At 37.9% G+C, this 13,631-nt stretch overlaps 1 protein-coding gene across 1 annotated transcript in view; it reads right to left on the bottom strand.

Annotated features, from left to right (window-relative positions):
• Positions 1-1,692: 1,692 nt before the first annotated feature.
• The window catches only part of LOC145766056 (papilin-like), a 30,171-nt gene continuing 18,232 nt past the window's right edge, over positions 1,693-13,631 (bottom strand). Inside the window, exons 11-27 of the mRNA XM_082577714.1 lie at positions 13,508-13,606; positions 13,179-13,299; positions 12,910-13,062; positions 12,104-12,280; positions 11,718-11,886; positions 11,205-11,369; positions 10,681-10,816; positions 10,469-10,575; positions 10,028-10,210; positions 9,306-9,815; positions 8,675-8,878; positions 6,166-6,270; positions 5,876-6,020; positions 5,384-5,523; positions 4,999-5,133; positions 3,946-4,083; positions 1,693-3,566 (exon numbers count right to left, since the gene is read on the bottom strand). Coding sequence (XP_082433840.1) covers positions 3,370-3,566; positions 3,946-4,083; positions 4,999-5,133; positions 5,384-5,523; positions 5,876-6,020; positions 6,166-6,270; positions 8,675-8,878; positions 9,306-9,815; positions 10,028-10,210; positions 10,469-10,575; positions 10,681-10,816; positions 11,205-11,369; positions 11,718-11,886; positions 12,104-12,280; positions 12,910-13,062; positions 13,179-13,299; positions 13,508-13,606 — 2,884 coding nt within the window. The 3' untranslated portion in view covers positions 1,693-3,369. The remainder of the gene's footprint in view (positions 3,567-3,945; positions 4,084-4,998; positions 5,134-5,383; positions 5,524-5,875; positions 6,021-6,165; positions 6,271-8,674; positions 8,879-9,305; positions 9,816-10,027; positions 10,211-10,468; positions 10,576-10,680; positions 10,817-11,204; positions 11,370-11,717; positions 11,887-12,103; positions 12,281-12,909; positions 13,063-13,178; positions 13,300-13,507; positions 13,607-13,631) is intronic.

Here is a 13,631-nt window from a genome sequence, read left to right as displayed (position 1 = left end):
CTGTTCTCTCTAGGAGTCCACTTGACCCTTAAGAGAAAAATGCTGTTCATACACTTGATTGCAGTGTGTTTTGTTTCAACCTTACAGTTCGAGTGTTGGGATCGTGGCTGCTGGTTTGCGCAGTAAAACCAATATCTGTTTGAAAATAGAACATTGCCGATACGCGGATGTATATACGAGTAAAGTTGAATAATTCTCTGAAATAGTGATCAGTCTTCGATCCCCGCACCTACTCTGCATATCTTTACTCTGCATATTTATCAATGTGTCACATCTCATTTATTCTCTAGGCTCTACCAATGTGGACTACTTAGGCCTTGGGGGTTGTGCAAATAGAATACGCTATTTTTGCATTTATGTACTCCCTTTCTTCGATACCGTACAACGTTTGTTAGCACATAAGACGGTTCTGAAACCATGATGACGTGGTAATATCATTGTTCAACGGCTCCTCAGCACAGAACGACTAACTTTTTTTTCAACGATTTTTTGTCAAGTTACTGTATGTTTTTGAAAAAATAAACTGCTGCTTCTACACAGATTGTCATAATGAGGCTATTAAATTGCAGGTGTAGGAGTCCACAGCAAAAAATAACGGCATAGAAATATAAATTATGAAAATACTAGTTGTTAAGTGACCTATAAGACGAGTGTTTATAGAAATGTTATTATCGTTTGTTGGAAAATTACATTGGTCTTGAATGATGTGTGTGTGTTACAGTAGACTCCGCTTATTAAACCCACCTCGGGACGGGCGGTTTTGAGCTTATTAAACGGGCCTATTTAAGCGTGGGACGAGTTTCTGCCACTCCTATACGCATAATTGATTATGACTGAATGTACTGTTGCTAAATATGTTAGCAACTGTACACAACGATCGGTTCTTTCTTGGTATACGTCATACATTTTTGTAGCGCGCCGAAAATTGCGTTTTGTCAGTAACGAGCCGTGTTTTGTACAACCCCACGATCACAGAACATTAAAGAACTGAGTTAGCAGCGTAATAAAGTGTGAAATTGTTGAAAACAAGACAAAAAAATAGTAAATTGTGACGCCTTTCACAAATCCAAGCAAATTTATTCGAAAATTGAGCTTATTAAGCGTTTTTGTTTTTTTTTATTACATGAATGGGAGTAATTGGACTTAATAAGCGGGTGGGCCTCTTAACCGTGGGCTTAATAAGTGGAGACTACTGTATAATAATGTTGCATCCATGATGCTGCAGGCTTGCTCTCATGTTGCTGATCTGTAACATTCCGCTTGACGATGCTTTATTTTCATTCCGCAGTAATTTTGTTCGACAAATAAAAAATTGAACTGTAAGACTTATAAAGCAGCACTAACTTGCCGCTCTGATAGAAACATGTTTGCTTGTAATCTTTCCAGCTTTTCAATAAAATCAAATATCGTTGGGAGCTGATGCCACGCGGTTTTCTGCATGTTTATCCAAAATTACTGGAAGCACACTTTCACAAAAGAGATAATGATCAACAACTTAAGTAAACATAAGTTATAAGTCCATCGAGGCAAGCCTCTGTTTTTTGGTTACGGTTAGTTGCGCAGCACAGGCCACAGCCTTAAAATTTGTGTTAGCACATCTGACAAGTGGGTTGGTCGATTCCTCTTCAGAATAGCACAGTTCTCTTGGTGAGAAGACGCAAAATGACAACTGCAGTGTACAACACATTTTAAGAAATAGTGTATTGATACAAAACGAAACGTTGTTGCAGTCAAGTAATAATTGATGATGCAACACAGAAATATCATTTTTCAGTTGGAAACTAACAAAAAGAAGGTAAAACGTGCAGCTGCAATGCTCAGCTGATGATCAACCTCATTGGCGTTGTTTTTTGCGGCCAGATAAAGTTTGAGCAATGCGGCAACGCTTCTAGTTTCGTTTAGCAAAAATAGTTTGAAAACAGACTCGACAAAAATACACGAAACATATGCTGAAAGGAACAACGAAATAAACACTATCTGTACGGTGACGTTTTCTACAAAATGAGGCAACTTTGGAACGAAACCCGAACAGGGTGAAAGACGAAATTTTGACGGATTGAGCTTCATCAACATGCAAGTGCCTAGACAGCAAATCAGTCAAGTAGAGGTTAAGTTAATGTAGGCTAAGTAAAAAGACTAGTTTTCTGACTGGTCAAGCGTTTAGTTAATACCAAAGCTGTGGAACAAGTTACAATCATAAAATGACAAACAAGAAAATTTTTCGAAAAGATTAAATCAGCAATTTGTGAAGTAGTTCTCCAGTTTTCACCCATAGCGACGTTGACACAGTTTATTCTCATTTGCCATGTCTAGGATCATCAGCACTATGCAAAAGTTCCAGGCAATATCACACAGTAGGGAAGTGTTTGGTTTTGTAATGAAACGGATTACTTATAGTGAAATCAAAAAGAAAGCCTAGGACAGGGATGTGTGGACTAGAAAAATGCAGCAGATCTATCGTGAGGCGAGACCTCAACAACTAGGCAACGTTATGTAGAAATTATAAGAAAAAGCAATACATTGGCATCTGCTCATTGCTTACTCGGGCCGGCTATTGTAAGAGCATCGTTGTACAAAGCGGAACCACATCTTTGAAAATGGAAATAATGCGGCAGTTGCATATTTGTGTTCCACAGCTCAAATAAAACATAGCAATTGGCAAATAAACAAATTAAATATGTTTAAAAACAATACACTGAAGTGATCTCGAATGAAAGTTGGTTCCCAGTCAAATGATTTCCTCGACAAAAGCTGACAGAGGTTAGGCTGCCCAAGTGGAGTTTGCAGTTAGACATATACAGCAAATACAGTAGTACGAAAAATATTTTTCATTAAATAATAACGACGTCGTTAACCACTGTGTAAACGTTGTAATAACTTGTGTGGTTTTAACATACCTAGGTGGTCACATATTTGAATGGTAGGCCAGTGCTGATAGCGCAGTAGGTTTAGGCCTACATGCGGTTAGCTATCAACGTAGTAGCAAGATTAACTAGGCTAATGGCGTTTCAACTTTTGAGGAAACTTTTGAATAGCTCACGTTAAAGACAGCAGCTCTTAAAAAAGTGGACTTTGGAACAAGAAATAATGTGCTGGTAACCTACTGAAACTTAAAAAACAACCGGGAACCTTCGGACGGTTAACAATACAAAAACTTAAAAAGTTTTATTCAACTAGTTACTTGTAAAACATTTTTGTTGGTGATGAGCTTCGAGTCGTCCAAGCAATACATATAAAATCAATCTAACGTAGCTAAACGTTAACGTTATAATTTCCCAGCCCAGCTAGGAAATGTTAGGAACTTGATAGATTTCATCTTGACAGTATAGGTAGACCCTGGTTAGAGCGACTGCCTTCAGAATTAGTTGCTCATCCACGGCTTCGTCGGCAGCTCAGACAGCAAATCTTCCGGTAAGCTTCTTTATGGCACATGCTGGCCGCTACCACAAGTCGGCAATTAGCTAACAAGGAATTGTCGATGCAATCTTCACTTGAAGGGGATGGATTTGTTTTTATTCCCGATGTTGTCGTGGTTTGTATACTAGTAGTAGCTGCAGTTGTTTTTCCTAAAACAACATCAATGAATCAGACCAAAAGATAACATAATGCTTGTTAAGTTTACTTGCATTTATCGCCTTCACAGACAGACAAAACAAAATCAAGAAAATATTTCAGAAATTAAAAAGAAATTAAACTCAAAAAATAATTTTGCAGATCAAGAAACCAAAGAGAAATTGAACAACACAGAAAGCACTACAGTTTGGTGACGAGTTGACATTCTTTGAGTGTTGTGCAGGCACTCTCACATCTCGATCATCCAAACGAAGTAAATTATGAAGTTACAAAAATGACGCTATTAAAAGTCACTCTAATGCCATACAAGCAAGCTACATATTGTTTCAATTACAATTTTCTTTACTTAACAACCTTTTGGCAATGACTCACGTGGTAGAACAGTAATGTAAGCAGACGCTGTAATCTCTTCCTTTGATCTGGTAACAATGCATGTGTACTTTCCACTATCCGAGATGCCTGCTCTAGAAATGCGTAGATCACCCCATGGATGAATCATAACGTTTTTACCTGAAATGAAACATGCAAATTTAAAATTTAAAATGCTGACATTAAGACAATTTTTGAGTCAAATATATAATTAAACTTTAACCCCTTTCTGCACGATTGCTTTTTTTTCAGAAACAAATGTAAACTTTTAAGGTTGGAACATTTCCGGCTTTTACATTTCAATTTTTAGAGTATTCGAGAAAAAACGGATAAAAATAAATTCCTCTAATACCAACTCCTTATGAACATCGCCTGTCTTCACTTCAGAGCAAACCCTAACTGATAAAGACGAAATTTGTTTTCCTGAAAATGCCAATTCCACGGTAGTCTTCATTGACAGACCTTCTCAGGATAAACGACAGCAAAATATATTGCAGCACATATCCCACTACTATGAATGCCTCATTTTTATGGTAGAAAACAGACCAAAACTACAACTGGCAATGAGACTTAATATTAAGAAGCTACAGTACCTTTTTAGTTAAATACCGTACAATAAACTACACAAGTTTTATTCTTTCTTTAAAAGACTTGGAGTCTTAGACTAGGCCTATGTGATACGTTTTGGTATTGAAAGTGGCCATGCTATTGCTTCCCTTCTATCTAAATAGCAAATCACAGCCTCATTATAAGAAACAAGAGTGTAGTTATGGGCCTACTGTATTTTCTACCACAGTACCAGCAGGCTGCAACAGCAACAAATTCTCTAAAATAATTTCATAACTACATAATAATAAAGAGTCACGGATTTGAGTTGAGAATTCAATCAAATGGTCATAATCTCAAAACTGTTGAATCCGATCTGGTTTGACTCAATATTGTTCCTAAATGTTAAAATTAGTTTACAAGCCGGTTTAGATTTTTTTGCCAATCGTGTAATGTAGGTTTAACTTTATGAAAATCCAAATTGTGAAGAATTCCGTTGAACCTTCTCACCTCTTTGTTTAGGGTTTCCATTTTTTAACCAAGATATTGATCCTCGACTTCCACGATTCCTGCACTTCAATACAGCGTGCTGACCTTCATCGACAGTCAAGTTGCTAGGTTTGATTCGAAAAAGTAAATGCTCTTCTGTAAGAAGATAAATGTTCTTTTTGGTACCGGTCTTGTGAATATAACTAACTATAAGCTATGTAAAATTTGGTTGATTTTCTTTTTTGAAAAAAAAAGATAACTTTTTATCAGGAGAAAAGTATTTAAGGATAGGTAAACTATTGTAGGTAAAAAAAATGAAAGCATAACCTCAGCAGAAACTACAGATCAAGAGCAGGACTTCTAAGCAATTCTGATATCAACTACTATGGGAAGATGACAAAGTTACCTTGTAAAACAAGCTGCACACTTTTTCGTTGAGGCTGACCAACTCCATTGCTCGCTTCACAAACATAGCGACCAGTGTCACGAGGTGAAACCGACACAAAAATTAAAGAATGTCGTACCTTGTCAACGTGGACTGAGGACCTGGAAGACAAATTATTTTCATATTGCTTTTCAAATCATTGACATGTAATAGAATAACTATTCAGCCGATCTTTTTGTTTCTCTTTGAAAAATGAGCATTTTTTTGAATACACCACAAGATTACGAATCAGTAATGCATTTTAAGACAAAATGACTAACCTTATAATTATTATTGTTACTACAAGCTGTTTTTTATTTCGTTACAATGGGTTTGTTATGGCTGTATCGAAGTCATGCTTATGGAGGTCAATTTTGGTGTTATATTTTGTTAGTAACCAAAAAAAATTGAGAATAATAACTAACAAGTTTTACAGGAAAACTAACAAAGAAAATCTAATTAGAGAAATCTCACTCAAAATGGTGTGAAGGAAATCTTTTTCCATCTTTGTACCACTGAACCACCGGCTTCGGAGAGCCGAAGGCGGGACATGACAGTCTGGCTGCACCTCTTCTTTTAACTGAGACCACATTCCGGCCCAGCCGGATGGTAGCTGGTTCTATAAAAAAAAAACTTCACGTGGCAAATCTGTCGCTTTGCAAATAAAATTAAAAAATTATATTTTTTATTTCAAAGATGTATGCTAACTAAAATGCTATGCGGTTCAAAAATGTTATGCGGTCAATCAAACTATTGACGTTCACCTCTGCATCCAGTTCTTGCGTAGTCCCGTGCTGACGTAACACCGTCAGTACAGCAACCGTATTTGCTGTTGGCACAACCTTTGCGTGACTTCGTCGCAGAATCGCCTGTGAAGCATATAAAACTTGTCCCAAAACCGATAAAAATTTGTTTGTGCCATCACTAAGGTGGAGTATTCGATGCAGTAAACAATATTTGTTGTCTAACGAAAAGAGCAGTTTTAGCTCAACAGAAATTGTATCAATGTGACCGAGAGACAAAAACACTTTAACTTAAAGGGCGGGGAAACCCAAATTAACTTTGCGAGTTTTTTGTTTCAGCGTGATGTCATTGTGTACAACATGCGTTTTAGCAATAAAAAAATCCAAATTTTGTTGCCCTCGTCTCGCTAAGGCCGCTTTTGTTTGATACCCGTTTGCGAGATCTCGCGCGCATCAAGCTGTGATGCTGTTCGCTGTGACGTCACAAGGTACATACAGTTGTGGCCAAAAGTTTAAGACCAGACTTGATTTATGACGATTTTTGCATTACTTCAAAATACTGCATCAGATATAAGATGATGCATAAAGATGATGCAACTGAAACAATATATGATGCAGTATTTTGAAGTAATGCAAAAATCGTCATAAATCAAGTCTGGTCTTAAACTTTTGGCCACAACTATATGTACCTTGTGACGTCACAGCGAACAGAATCACAGCTTGATGCGCGCGAGACCTCGCAAACGGGTATCAAACAAAAGCGGCCTTAGCGAGACGAGGGCAACAAAATTTGGATTTTTTTTTGCTAAAACGCATGTTGTACACAATGACATCACGCTGAAACAAAAAACTCGCAAAAAGTGAATTTGGATTTCCCCGCCCTTTAAGTTTCATGAAACAACGTTTGGGAGACAGAGTCAGATATTTTGTTCTTCGTTTTTTTCATCCAGCACCACACTTCAAAACAACCACGTAGGCAATATTTACATTGTTCTACGGAAATTTATTTTACAGGAATATAATTTATTAATTACTGTAAACTAAATTGAAACAAAAAGATTGTTAGTGCCGACAGCTTAACCCATTTGTGCCGAAAGTAAAAGTACTTAAAAAAAAATTTTGAAAATTTAAGTATTGCATAATCATGACCTAAAAAACATTTCACAATTAATTTTTTCTTAATTATGTTAGTACTGGTCGAGAAAAAGACCGCCCTACATATAGGACGCTAGGCAAATCCGCTATCAAATTTTGCAAGTTTCTTGTGCGTAATGCGTAGGCATAATCGTTATCGCTCAAAGTGATAAATGGGAAATCTCTTGTCATCGAGCATTTTATTGAAACGAAAGTTCACAAAATACGAAGATGAAAATTAGCAAAGCAACACATCACTGAAATAAGTCATTTAGCGGATCGAAATCTCTTTGAGGCCCAATTCGCCTATGTCAAGATGCCCTCCATGTAAAAAAGCCAAGAGAAAACTAAAAAATTATCAAAAATTTCAGTAAATTATGATAATTATGTTATTGTTCTAAAAACAAACACAACTACTTTGTTTATACAGCGTAGAAATCATAGGGAATCGCTGTTTGATACCGCTTGATGCGTGGGAATTGACTGTCGCTTTTGCTTCATTTTACTAACACGTGTGCCTGGCGACCTATATATAGGACACCAATCTTTTGAATCAATTTTCTCGAAAATTTTGCTGCCAATTAAATTTAAACATTTGCTGTAAAATATGTTGATACATAACGAATAAAGACAATGACAAATATTTTTGGAAGCTTATTTGCATATGCGGATTTATTGATATAATTCGACATGCATCTTCAAAATTTCAGAATTAGCAAAATTGGGAAAATTGAAAATGATGTCAAGTCTCAACAAAACAAGCGATTTTTGAAAAAAGTTGTGATATATGTTGCAAAAACACTCATAAACGTATTTTGACTTCATCTAAATCTAAAAACTGAACGTGCGAAGAAAAATTTTAATTTGAGTAGGTGTCCTACATATAGGACGCTAGGCATAAATGGGTTTAACCACCACATACTCTTGAGTCACCAGTAGCGTAGCCAGGAATTTTGAAAGGGGGGGGTTTTGACGACCCAGCGGCGGGGGGTCTGGGGGGTCTGGGGGGTCTCCCCCAGAAAATTTTGAAAAATTACTTTGAATTTGGTGCATTCTGAGAGCATTTTCAACAAAAATCTGGGTATGAATATTCCTGTAAAATGGTGCTGTCCGGTGGCATAGCGAAAGGATAAGATCATGTTTTCTTCGGCATTTTTCGGAAATAAAGCTAAGTCTCTATGTTTTCTTGATGCTAATTCCTGGCTGAGATATTTGAATGTTTGGTATTGGCAAAACTCGCTCTTTTAATGCAGTTTTGTTAAAAATTTGGCAATTTTTTTTAGACTGAAAGCATCATTCTCAATATCGTGACGTCACACGCGTGCCAAAGGGGGGGGGGTTGTAACCCCCAAAACCCCCCCCCCCCTTGGCTACGCCACTGTGAGTCACTACTTACAGTCAGGAGCAACGGGCCCATTTCTCCGTGATCCTTTGATCTCAATTCCATTGTCTGGATCCACACACCAACAGGATGACGTATCACCGTTGTCATCAGTGACACACTGCAGCTTTCGATACTTTCCGTCTCTGACGTTGCACTGAGGCGATCGGCTCCCCACGAAATCAGACGTCACTTTTTCAAACTCGCATTTTGTTTTCGCTGAATAAAAATAGCCACATAGCTCATAACAATGCAAACCATTGTTCAAATTATCTTAGGAATTTAACATAAAAAATCCACGAAACAGCTCATAAACTCATTGGTGTAAATTGAGTACTTGCCTAATTAAACAGTTTTTTTAATGTTGAAAATTCTAATTAGCCTACAGCGATTGTCTTATTTTTTGCTGCAATGAAGCATCACGACTAGAATTTAATAAAGTGTTTGCTTCTTTACTTAAAAAGTAACAGTACAGTGATAGCATTTATAAAACACCAATCCAAAATCACATAATAAAAACATGCTCCTAGACTTTGTACATGCCAATGGCAAAATGAAAGTCACAAGTAACTAAATTGAAATTCATTTTTGATCTAACAACAAGAAAGAAAATGATATCAATGGTGTGTGTTTGATCATTGCCTACCTCGATGACCGATAGTCGCATCTTTAAAATTTTGAGTGCTTCGGCATGAAAATTCACACTCGTCGCGTGTCTCAAAGTTGTTGATATTAGCAGAGCAGCCGCCGAAGATAAAAGTCTTGCAAAGTTGATCCAATCTATCAAAATACCAGCGATGCACACGTCGAAAACATGGCCCTTTGCGAGAAGGCAGAGAGCATTCGCTTGCGGTCAAAATCTTGAGTCGTCTTTCTCGTCGCGGTACTTGAGCGCTTGTGGTAAGAGCAACAGTTGAAAATTGCGCTGTTCGTGTAGTCTGAACGAATTCATCTCTTTCAGGAGCAGAGCTTGTGTACGGCACAAAAAACAGAGAAGTGCTTGGTGTCGGTGTGGGTAGCACAAATGCAGATGAGCGATGGCGTGTGTCAGGAGAGATGGAACTTCTGATAGATGACGTAGGCGCAACTAAAGTGGTTGTAGAAGCGGTGGTAGTTGAACTATGCGAGATAGTTGAAGTTCTAGAGCCAAGTCTGTCTGTATTAAAAAGATATAAAATCGTTCATGTACAGCGCCCAGGAGCATAGTTTGACTGTGGATGTGGCGCTATATATATATTGTTATTATTATTATTATTATCTAAGTGATTATTTCTTGCAATTAAGTCGTTTTTGCATGGCGGTTTGACACCTGCACAAGGCAAAATAGCTGGTATAATCTCATATTACGAATATCATTATACCCCTTACCGCTATTAGCACTGGAATGGCAAGCTTGCAAGCAGTCGTTTTCTGAAATATAATTGTTTTCATTGCCGCCACATCCTCCATACCAGAAGTGTTGACATTGCGACGCTTCGGGATCATAATACCATCTTGGTAGCCATTTCTGACCACATCGTCTTCCCGTCTCTGAGGCTACATGGCAAGTATCTGAAAGCAAGAGAGCGAAATATGAATAACACTATGCTATTAGCAGGCTTCTATGAAGAAAGTCTGTTGTTTTAATGATTGGGTAGCCTCCTTTGATGTGGTATCGATTTGTTATTAAAACTAAACTTGTCAATATTGAAAAAACAACTAATTAAAATTTAGTGCATAGCCAAAAGATATTCTTTTGCATAAAAAAAATTTTAAAAACGCTTTTTAGGTTTTAAAACGACAAATCCAAATTTATAGGTTGATTCTTACAATATTCGGGGCATCCCAGGTGATTGTATCCATCAGCCGTTTGCACTTCATCCTTGCAGCAACCAAATCTTGATGAATGACAACTGCTTGCTGGACTGCTTGTTGGACTAAATGCAACAAAGTGACAAAATGTGCATATCTCTTGCTTTGCAGTCAAAACTTAATCGCTACCAACTCGTGACGTGCTGAAACACGACTATTTCTCGACTTACTTTATATCGATACATCCTTCCATAAGCCAGCCTTGCGCAGGAGTGCGATTGTCAGGACAACAGCCATATTGTGTTAAAGCGCACTCTATGTACAAAGAATCTTTGACCGAGGCATTTTCGTCGTTGTCTTCTACATCTGGAATAAGTTGGATACGTTTTTACAAAGCAAAGTATGAAATGTGCTATCGCAACTGTATAAAGCGTGATTGCACTGGAATATTTTGAGAAGCCACCAAAGCAGTTAAAAAAATATGGTTATGGATAAAACAATTCAATAATGGCAGACGAGTACAATTCGGTCACAAAAAATGCAACATAAATTTCAAGAAAATTTTATTTTAAATGTTTTACAAAGAGCAAAAATTTGTGAATTTCATTATATTGTTTCCCTAACTTCAAATTTCAAAAAAAAACTACGTTGCAAGTATTGATTTTGACCGTTTGAATTGAACAGCTCATAACCTTAGAAATATTTCTATGATAAAAATTTGCTAAACGAAAGTTTCAAACTTGTCAATGTTTACTTGTCGTGGGACAAGCTTGGGCATTGCAGATTTTGTCTTGTATGGGTCTTCTTTCCACGTCACAGTCTGATTGTTTGAGAACATGATACGTGTTTTCAGAAAGGCACATCACATGACGAGTTTGTCTTCCCCCTCCACAGGACAAAGAGCACAATTGCCAAGGTCCTGTAACAAACAAAAAAACATATTTTGACAAATTTAGTAAAATATAGTAAATTTGACATTTTTTGACAAATTTAGTAAAAGAAGACCAGTATGTCCATTATACAACCCTGCCCCACAGGTGGTTATCATGCTGGGGCGAGGTTTGCAAAGCATAGTAACAAACCTCAACGTTTACTTTAACAGGACGAGTGGGTTATTTAGCTTAGTCTGCGTTTTAAACACTAAGCTCCCTTTTTGAACCTTTTCAAGCACTACGACATAAACCAGAACAAAGGTACTCAAGGTACCAAAGATTTTAAACCTTAATTCTTATTTACATCAATAAAAAATCATTTTACAAACACCTACCAGTAAACCAGGTTGCTCCACAGTCAGGCTGGGTGCAATTTCGCATGAAAGCTGGCTTGTCACCACTATTCGAGCAGTGGGAGTCAGGGAACGTTCGATAAGCCGATTCTCCAACAAGTGAACAGACAACCTTCCGAGTCTGCATCCCCTGACCACACTGAGCCGAACACTGGAATATAATCAAGGCGTCAAAACCTAAGTTACTTTGTATCTTAAAAAACAATTCTGTTAAAGCATTAACAAAAATGCTTTTGCAAAATAGGAACGGTAATAAACCAGCAAAATTTTTTTAGAAATTATACATTTAAAATCTACATTCACAGAATATAACATACAAATCAATCAAAATCCTGTTGAACTTTGTCAAAAACCTCAAATCTTCCTACCTCACTCCATTCTCCTGTCATCCATCCTAAGTCATCAGTACACTCCGACGTGGAGTGACATGTCCGATGAGATTGTGGTCTATCCAAGTTTTTGCACAGGTCATCGTCGTACTTCACTCCTTCGCTGGCGCAGTGAACCAATCGAGTTTGCATTCCTTCGCCACATTTTTCAGTACACTGCAATAAACGCAAAAACTCACTATGCATCCTACTCCATTGCAAGTTTTCAGTGAACCAAAATGAAGTGAATGTGTTGAGAAATTAATTCTGGAAAACACCGCTCATCTCTAGCTGCTAGCTCAGTTGCTGAAGAAAAGGCAGCCAAACGAAAGGAACTAACCATCCGTCGGGTGCTTAGTTTCTCAGTAGTCCGCCCCGTTAGCTCAGTGGTTATGCGCCCGGCTCAAGATCACGCGTCACAAGTTCGACTCTCGGGGTGTGCGCTTGAGCACCGCACTTTCAGGACTGCTCTCCATTCAGCGGCACCCAGTGAATGGGATAATTCCCCGACAACAACACTTCAACAATCGGAAAACTTCACTCTGCCAATCTCGGTAACCGGCACTGCGTCAAGAGCCTCTGCAAGTATGCGAAACTACCAGGAATAACCAATCAAGGCTTTGTCAGTCCGAGGATAAAGATTCAAAAACCAAACCAACCAAACCACCCTACTCTTGTTATTGCTGAAGACTTGGTATAATGAGAAAGTTGTCTTTTTATCCCCCAAAGTTTGGAATCAAGTATGGGCCACCTTTACACGAAGTGAAGCAGATCTTTAAAAATCGCTTTGCCTAATTCATCCGTACCAAGCTCCATGGTGAAACGACCCATTCAATTCCTGTGCATGGCCCTAGGTTGCATTCCCTGACTCGTGCTGGAGCCGAACTAGAGGGGCAAGATGATCCAGTGCCACAGACGACTTCTCTTTCTTGGAGCCCAATTCCACAAGTAGAAGAACACTAGATAAAAGAAAAAAATACAGGTATATCATCGCGCGAGATTGCCCGAGTGTTTCTACAGAGGTTAAAATCATCTATTCAAGAGTAATGGAACTGGTTGTTGGAGCACAACTCACTTCTGTCCAATTACCAGCTGTCCAGTCGAGGCAAGATTTTTCGTTGCATCTTTCTTGACTGGAAGGACGCTGCGTGCCATCCTCAGCAATGCATCTGCTATCTTGAACTAATCTAGGTGGGCTGTTGAAACAAAATAAAATTCAACTTTGTCATGCCACGTAGACGAACTATGCTAAACCTATTGATTTGTATGTATGGTTAATTTAATTTAATGTGCTTAACACAGTATTTTCATTAGTTGGATCTTTTTTATAATTGGTCCCTTTTATAAAAAAAATTCAACATTTTCAAAATATTCGGTTTCATACGAAAACTCAACGAAACCAACCTATTGGACAATTTTGGAGTCTCAGTGCAGTAGACTTGTCGAAACTTAATTCCTCCGTTGCAGGTTTCGGTACAGTCTGTCCAGTTGCCAACATGCCACCTAAAAAATGATATTTGTGTTGGTT

Source organism: Aplidium turbinatum, chromosome 1, assembly GCF_918807975.1.
Source record: "Aplidium turbinatum chromosome 1, kaAplTurb1.1, whole genome shotgun sequence".
Taxonomy (NCBI): Eukaryota; Metazoa; Chordata; class Ascidiacea; order Aplousobranchia; family Polyclinidae; genus Aplidium; species Aplidium turbinatum.
Note: the sequence above shows the minus strand (reverse complement) of the source record. Positions and strands in the feature narration are given on the sequence as shown.